Genomic DNA, 8,062 nt, shown 5'->3' on the forward strand with positions numbered 1-8,062 from the left:
GCAGCCCCACCTGGGCAGAGCCCTGCCTCTTGGCGCCTCTCTGAGGGACCCAGGCTTCTCCCTGCAGAATCTGCCTGCACCCCTGAGGCCAGCCAAGCACACAGCCAGGAAGTAGGCAGAGGCCCACAGGCCGCCAGCCTCCACCTTGTTCCCCAGGGGTTTGTGGCTTGGTACAGAGCCATGGTGACAGGGGCCTGTGGGAGGCCAGGGAGGGCATCAAGCCAGTGGGGTGGTCAGGTGCCTTCCCAGCAGGTTTGACGGGATGAGCAGAGGGGACAATTCTCAGATGATGCTGGGCCAAGAAGGACGCTGGTGTGTTTATGCGGTGGAAAAGCTCAAAATACTTGCATGTGAGGGGATCTGGGGCTAGGGATGGGAGTTAGGGGCAGTAGGGGCCCATGGGGGAGGCCCAAGGTGTGTACACGGGGAAGCGGAGGTTGGGGCCTGCCTAGTGGTCTGGTCGTGGGGCTGGGCTCCGTGCAGAGGTGATTGGGGTGCACCTGGCCCGACCCACATGCCAGCCTTTGAGCGCCCTAGGGGCTCAGATTCTGTGCTGCACAGGAGGCCCTTGAGGGACAGCAAGGGCAGCCCTTGACTCCGCCCAATTCGGGAGGGCGGTTCTTGGCCCCGCCCACTCGAGGGATTGTTGGTCCTTGGCTCCGCCTACCAGGAAAGTAGGGATGAGCAGCTACCATGTGTGCCCGCCGCCCTCCATTGTGTCCCTTCCTCCCTCCCGCCAGGTGACCATGGCCTTGCTGGGGAAGCGCTGTGACCTCCCCGCCAATGGTTGCGGGCCTGACCGCTGGAACTCGGCCTTTGCCCGCAAAGACGAGATCATCACCAGCCTCCTGTCTGCCTTAGATTCCATGGTGAGTGCCCTTCAGTGGCCCGTTCACCCCTGCACCTCTCTCTGCAGCTGGGACCACAGCACCGATGCAAGGTGGGGAGAACTAAGCGAGGTCCAGCCCTCCACAGTGTAGTCCTGGAATAAGGGCTGGCTCGAGTCCTCCTCCCTGGCCCTCTCTGCCGGTCCTTCCGGGTCACTCTTAGTGGTCACATCCAATTGCTGTGAAGTCACAAGTCCCTCCTAGGAGGTTCCCCAGGGGACACTGTGGGAGGCTGTGCCTTAGGAAGAGTCCCAGATGTTAAAGCAAGAGCCACAAACCAAGCGTGATGACACTGGCCTGTAATCCCAGCAGTCTGGGAGGCTGAGGTAGGAAGATCACAAGTCCTGGGCAATTTAGCAACTTTGTGAAACTGTGTCTCAAAATTAAAAGGAACTGGGGTTGGGTCGGGGATTTTAGCGCTGTGCTGCCGTCTGCCTCGAGTTTGATCCCCAGTACAAAAAAAAAAAAAAAAAAAAAAAAAGGGGGGGTGGGAGCGCAGGGGGAAGGGCCGGGGTTTAATTCCTAAAAAAATTAAAAAAAAAAAAAAAAAAAAGCAGTAGTTACAACAGCATCTCAGGGCTTTGTAAGTCACCCTGACAATGTCACCCACGTAAGGAGACCTGCAGTGTTGACCCTAAAGGAGGAGGTGCCCCGTCCTTTCCCAGGAGAGGTTCTGTGAGAGCAGTGCTATAAAATTTCTCCAGGGTTGGCGTCACTGCCCCACAGCATCTTTCTAGCAGCGTGAGGCCCTGGGTCCCTTCCCCGGCACCACCTTTACACAGCTCCTTTATGTTGTGAGTTGTGTTGTGTGTGGTCCGTGAGCTGTACCGCAGCAGGTGAGGGTGCTGCCGGTTAAGCTCAGAAAGGGTGGCACCTTGACTGACGTCACACAGCACGACCAGTTTGGAGAGCGATGTCCTGCCTGGGGACAGAGGACCTTCTCCCGGATTGTTGCCACTGAAGGTCCAAGGTGACGTCTGGGGTGGAGGTACCCCCCAGGGCCTGGTGTGGGTCAGCTCTCTCCACAGTGACCGCTGCTCTGTGTTGAGCAGCACTGCCAGCTTGGGGGTGGGATGTGGCTGAGTCAGGTGGTGGTGGCCAAAACCGATTTCTCTCCCTCTCTTTCTCTCTCTCTCTCTCTCTCTCTCTCTCTCTCTCTCTCTCTCTTTCTCTCTCTTTCTCTCTCTCTCTCTCTGTACTGTGAGCTCAACCCATACTGGGCTTGAACTTGAGACCCTCCTGTCTCATCCTCCCTGAGTGCTTGGATCATAGGCATTTGCCACCATACCCGCTTATTTATATTAAATTTTGATTAGTTAAAATGAAACAAATACACACTAGCCATTCCCACAGGAGCGTCAGTCCCAGTGTTTCATGGCTGGAGGTGACCTGTGCCACGGTACTGGGCGGAGCACCAAGGAACCCTGTCCTTTGCCCTAGACAGTGATTTTCCCTGGGCAGTGCTGTTGTCCCCAAGGAGGCGGTGGCCCTGTGGCTGCCCTGCTGGCATAAACAAGGAGAGTTCGCTGCCCTGAGCCTTTACAGTTTCCTGCAGGGACATTTTGGAGCATCAGAGGTCCTTGCTGCCAGTGACTTGAGTCCAGTGAGCCCCAGGGTGTCCAGGGCCGGGTTATTCCACAGTCTGCAGGGCCTCGCCCCCAGTCCCAGCCCCTCTTCCCCACTTTTCCTGGTGGCCCTGTTTTCTTGCACCTTCAGGTGAGTCAGTGCCTGTGGTGGCCTTGGCCTACACTGAGAAGGGACCATACACTGAGGGTTTCCTGCAGCCCTGAGGGTCACTCCTTCATAGGAAGCGACTTTGACTTCAGGTTAATGTTCTACAGTGTCACACCTGCAAAATAAAATAGTAGGGTTTTGTTTCCATCGTAGAGAGCGAGAAGTGAACATACCAGTGGGACACCCTGGGGGACAGGCCTGCTGGGCCCCTGCCTCCCACAGTTTCCTTTCAAGGGTGACTCCCAGCTGGAGCTGGCAGAAGAGGCAGGATTATAGCCTAGAGAGGTCAAGCACAGGGTCTCTAGTCAGAGGCCAGGCTTAATAGCAGCCAGCGAGTACTACCAGGCTCAGATCAAAATTAAAGCAAGTGCGGTGAGCACGCCTGCCATCCCAGCACTAGGGAGGCTGAGGCAGGAGTTTCACAAGTTGCAGCCCAGCCTGGGCAACTTAGTGACTTAACAAAATAAAAATAAAAAAGGCCTGGAGACATAGCTCAGTGTAAAGGTCCTGGGTACAGTGCCCAGCGTTGCAAGAAAAAAAAAAGAAAAAAGGCCAGCACGAATCAGGCGGTGGTTTACAGATGGGGTGTCCTGTAGGGGCAGTGACCTCCTGAGGTCCTGGGGGTCTTGGTTGCAGGGGTCCCTGTGCACTGGGGCTGTCAGCCTCAACTCTAGGGCCACAGAAAGCAGCAGTGAGCCGTGGACCTGCAGTGGTTACCCCTGGCAGGGCTTCTTTCCCTCCTCTGCTCCTCACTGAAAGCCCAGCCCAATGTGGACCCAGAGCCCAGAAGGCTGTGACTTGGACCCGTCCACCACAGGAGGTGGCCACGGCGGGGCAGAAGCCTGAAGCGGGGTCCCCTGGGGCTCACACCTCCTCCATCACCTGTGTTCTTGCTGCACCCCTGGGCCAGCCTTGGGTGCTGCATGCATTCCCACTGCACATGCTGTGACCTCAGCAGTGCTGGGCCACCTCCCCTGGCCCAGCAGCCTGGGTCTTCACAGCCAGGAGCTCACATCTGCCCCTCGGGGCCGTGGCCCTGTTCTGGGGTCCCAAGCACACCCCTGCCCCCCACAGTGCTCCGCGCTCTCCAAGCTGAACGCTGAGGTGGCCTGCATCGCCGTGCACGATGACAGCGCCTTCGTGGTGGGCACCAGCAAGGGCCGGATGTTCCTGAGCGCCAGGAAGGAGCTGCAGTCGGACTTCCTCAGGTTCTGCCGTGAGTACCCCGGGTCCTCCTGGTCCCCGCCTCACTGGCCAGGGTAGCCCCATGGGGGCTGAGCACTGTACCCAGGTCCTTCACACTGTCAGCCCCTCAGAAAACAGAGGCTGGCTGGGCCCCCGTCACCTGTTCACTGGGGACACCGAGGCCCAGCACTACTGCCCAGCTCCTGTCTTAGCTGCCCTGTCCACCTAAGACTCAGGGCGTGGGCCCCTGTCCCCCGGGAGCTCCCACGTCTGACATCAGGGTGGCCTCCGTCACTGTCACGGTCGTCCTCAGAGCTGCCTCCTGGTGGCTTGTGGGGACTGGGTGGCTTCATCCCCACCTGTGCGGAGCACTGTGGAGTCAGAGGCTCTGGATGACTGTCACATCTCGCGGGGGAGACCGACAACACTCAGCTGTGGGCCGGAACCATGCAGCAGCCTCGTAAACCCGGTTTGCAGATGGAAAACTGAGGTCCAGGGCCTACACCACTCCCCAGGATTGCACAGTGAGGCCAGGCTGGAGGCGGGCAGGGGGCAGTGCCAGCAAGGTGCAGAGCATGCACCCCTGGGGGCCCTGCTGGAGGTCCTGGGCCCTCCCAGAAAGACCAGCAGTGCAGCCGGGAGCCCGGTGTTCTCTGCAGCCCTCCATGCCTTCTCCGTGCTGGTCCAGTCTTGTGTGCTGCCCACACTGGGCAGCCCCTCCCCAGCCTCCAGGGCCGAGTTCCTAAATCTGCTCCTGCCGGAGGAGAGCTGCACCTTGATGGCGAGGCACGGCCTGGGCACCCAGAGGGACCCTGAAGGCCAATGCCACAGTGGGGCATTAAGGGCCACACTTTGGACTCTAAACTGTGGTCCAGTGTGAGGCTGGACTGATTACAGCCAGATGCGTCCCCAAATCAAAAATCCCAAGCACTGCAAAATCTGAAGCCTTCCAGCACCTGTGGGATGCCGCAAATAGTAAAGCCCACACCCGGGCCCATGTGAAGGGTCCCCATCAGCACAGGCCCACCGACAGCACTGTCCAGCAGTGTGACCCCGGCTCTGTGAGTGGGGCATGAGTCCGTGGTTAGATTTGAGTCCCCTCCTGAAGACAGGGTACTGCTGACTTGCAAATATTACAAATCTGAAAAAATCCCCCAATCCAGGACACTTCTGCTGCCAGGCATTTTGGTTAAGGGAGGCCTCGCCTGGCCTCAGCCCACTGCTGTGTGGGAGCTGGGTGTGTCTGAGGATTTACCTGCGTGGTGCCCAGAGCCCTGACTGTGTTCACACCCAGTGGATACCAGCCTGGTCCCCAGGGCCAGCGTTTCAGGGATCAGCATCTCCAGGCACTGGGAGTATTGTTAGTGGATGCTCTGTTTCCCAGCCAGCCCCCTTGCACCTCTGGCGCTCACAGGCTTCACGAAAGGATGGGTGGGTGGGGCGGCTGAGTGAGGCGATGGGCGTGGTCTGTGGGCGGGGTGGAGTTTTGGTGGTGGGCGTGGTTGGCTGCTGCACTGGGCGTGCTCAGCCGAGGAAATGAGTGTGGCAGAGCGCAGTGCTCCAGGCCTCTGGGGCTGGGGCCAGGCTGAGGCCTGGGGAAGGGGCACCTGGCTTCCCAAGAGCCAGAAAGAGCCACTATTTATAGTGCCAGGAACTCAGCTCATTTATTTCAAGCTTCACAGATTCCAAGGGAGAGCAGGCTCCAAGCTGGGAGGGGACAGCACGGCCCTCAGTCCTTTCTGTCGCAGAGTCTGTCGCGTCCCACAAATGTCCCCAGCTCCCTACATGACCCCCAGCCTGGCATGGAGGCCTCTTTGCAGGATGGGGAGGGTGGGTAGCTGTGGGTTGAAGCCCAGGTCCGAGCCAGGCACACATTCCGGTAGGGGTGGCCGGCGGTGAGACCCACAGCCGTGCCTGGGGACTTCGCAGGTGCCTGGGCAGGACTCCATCCCTTCCTTCCTTTACCATTCTCTGTGCTTGAAGTCAAGGGTTGGCTTGGAGCTGAGCCTGGGCGGAGACCTCCCAGTTGGAGGGCTGGTTTTGAGGTGTCCCCTGGTGACCGGCACGCTGTGTCCCACAGGAGGACCCTTATGGAAGGATTCGGAGGCAGAGCACCCCAAGAAGGTGCTGCGGGGCGAAGGCGGCGGCCGTAATGCCCCCCGGTCCTCCCTGGAGCACGGCTCAGACGTGTACCTGCTGCGAAAGATGGTGGAGGAGGTGTTCGATGTCCTCTATAGTAAGGTTCAGCCCCTTCCCGGCTGCCTCCTGACCCTGCTCCCTGCCACTCCGTCTCCCACAGCCTCCGCTCCTTCCTGCACCCACCAGGGGCCCCTCCCAAAGCACGAGTCTGATCGGAAGTTGTGTCGGTAGCCGGCATCACACCTGAGGCTCAGCCCCAGAAGCCTTCTCCTCTGGGCAAGGGCCCCGTTGGCACCTGCTGTGCCCTGTCCCCTCCCTAGGGAATATGTTTGCCCTTTCTGGCTGTCCCCAGCTTGCAGTTAAGGGCCCAGCAATAGTGTGTGCTCAGAGCATGTTTGTTGAATGACTGAGTGAAAGCTGAGGGTTCAACCAAGTCTCCTGCAGTGGGAGGAGAGAGACCTGGCCTGGTCTCCCTCAGGAAGTGTCAGATTGCAGGGAGGCCCAGTTATGACCTTCGTACTCACTACATGACCTTGGGCCGGAATCTCCCCTCAATTATTGCTCACTTGCTGTTTTTCCCTCTCTCTGCCACAGCCTTGGATCTCGGAGGAAACTGCTTTTGTGATGGCAGAGGAAGCCGAGAGGGCGGGCGCAGGGGCCCTGGTGGGCACACTGGCTGGGATGGGAGGCTTGACACACCTGGCTGGCTGTGCCATCTGGGCCCCTACACCCCTGCCCACCATGGGTGGAACCAGGGCCTGCAGTGTAGGGATGACCACATGTGTCCAGAGTCCAGGCTGTGTGACCCTTCTCTGTCTTCTGCTCCTCCTCACTCCCACGCTCCCCTGTCTGTCTGTCTGTCTGTCTGTCTAACTGTCTCTTTTCCTAGCACAGGGGGTTGAATCTGGGGCCTTTGCACTGAGCTACAGCCCCAGCCTTTTAGATTTAATTCCTTTTTAAATTTTGAAACAGAATATTGCTCTGTTTCTTGAGCTGGCCTCAAACCCGTGACCCTCCTGCCTCAGTCTCCTGAATCGCTGGGATTACAGCTGTGCACTCCTGGCTTCTCCCTCGTTTTCTGAGTCCCTCTTTTTTTCCTTTTTGACTCCTCCCTCCTCCCTCATCCTCTCTCTGTTCCTCCCACAGCTCCCTGCCTGCCAACTCAGTGCCAGCCCTCACTTCCCTGTCTCTGCCCCATTTTCTCTCTCCCACCAGTGTCCTCCTTCCCCAGGCCCCTCTCTGGCTCCCACTTTCCCTCCCCGTGCCTGAGTGGCTGCGGGCAGCGGGGAGCCTCCACCCTGGGTCCAGGGTCCAGAGGGCAGGACCCATCTGTGCACTTGTGGGGGCTGAACGTCCATGGCCGCCCGTCACCCAGTGCTGGGCCTCTGTCCCCCCACAGGTGAGGCCCTGGGCACGGCCAGCGTGGTGCCTTTGCCCTATGAGCGGCTGCAGCGGGAGCCAGGGCTTCTGGCTGTGCAGGGGCTGCCCGAGGGCCTGGCCTTCCGCCGGCCAGCTGAGTACGACCCCAAGGCGCTCATGGCCATCCTGGAGCACAGCCATCGCATCCGCTTCAAGCTCAAGAGGTGAGCAGGTGGTGTGGAGCCGGCCAGAGGGCAAGGTGAGGGGTGTCGGCCCCGGGGAACGTGTGTCTCTGAGCGGCCCCCACAGCCCTGGCCTGGGAAGGTGCACCAGAGATGGTCAGGGATTGGCCAGCAGGCTCGGCTCGTGTGTGGCGCTGGTCAGGGGTGGGTGGGGGGTACAGAGGGCCGGGCTCCTGGGTCCCAGAGCCGCCTGGGGCTTCATACCGCTGCCCACTGCGGGGCTGTGGGACAGTGCTGTGCAGGAAGAGTGGGCACAGATGGGGCCCAGAGGTGGCCACTGAGGACATGATGGATGGGTGGGCACTGTGCCTGCCAGGAGGGTGTGTGGGGCACGAGCTGAGATGCAGAGCCCACACTGGTGTCCCCAGCTGTTCCTTCATCCTCCTCTCTGCCCAGGCCTCTGGACGACGGTGGGCGAGACTCCAAGGCCCTGGTGGAACTGAACGGCGTCTCCCTGCTGCCCAAGGCGTCCCGGGACTGTGGCCTGCACAGCCAGGCCTCCAAGGTGCCCCCCCA

At 59.8% G+C, this 8,062-nt stretch overlaps 1 protein-coding gene across 1 annotated transcript in view; it reads left to right on the forward strand.

Annotated features, from left to right (window-relative positions):
- The first annotated feature begins 740 nt into the window (after positions 1 to 740).
- The window catches only part of Gtf2ird1 (GTF2I repeat domain containing 1), a 44,162-nt gene continuing 36,840 nt past the window's right edge, over positions 741 to 8,062 (forward strand). Inside the window, exons 1-5 of the mRNA XM_010619072.3 lie at positions 741 to 869; positions 3,696 to 3,837; positions 5,887 to 6,042; positions 7,345 to 7,528; positions 7,943 to 8,060. Coding sequence (XP_010617374.2) covers positions 747 to 869; positions 3,696 to 3,837; positions 5,887 to 6,042; positions 7,345 to 7,528; positions 7,943 to 8,060 — 723 coding nt within the window. The 5' untranslated portion in view covers positions 741 to 746. The remainder of the gene's footprint in view (positions 870 to 3,695; positions 3,838 to 5,886; positions 6,043 to 7,344; positions 7,529 to 7,942; positions 8,061 to 8,062) is intronic.

This window comes from Fukomys damarensis, unplaced genomic scaffold (genome assembly GCF_012274545.1).
Source record: "Fukomys damarensis isolate Sample0158 unplaced genomic scaffold, DMR_v1.0_HiC HiC_scaffold_17, whole genome shotgun sequence".
NCBI classification, from domain to species: domain Eukaryota; kingdom Metazoa; phylum Chordata; class Mammalia; order Rodentia; family Bathyergidae; genus Fukomys; species Fukomys damarensis.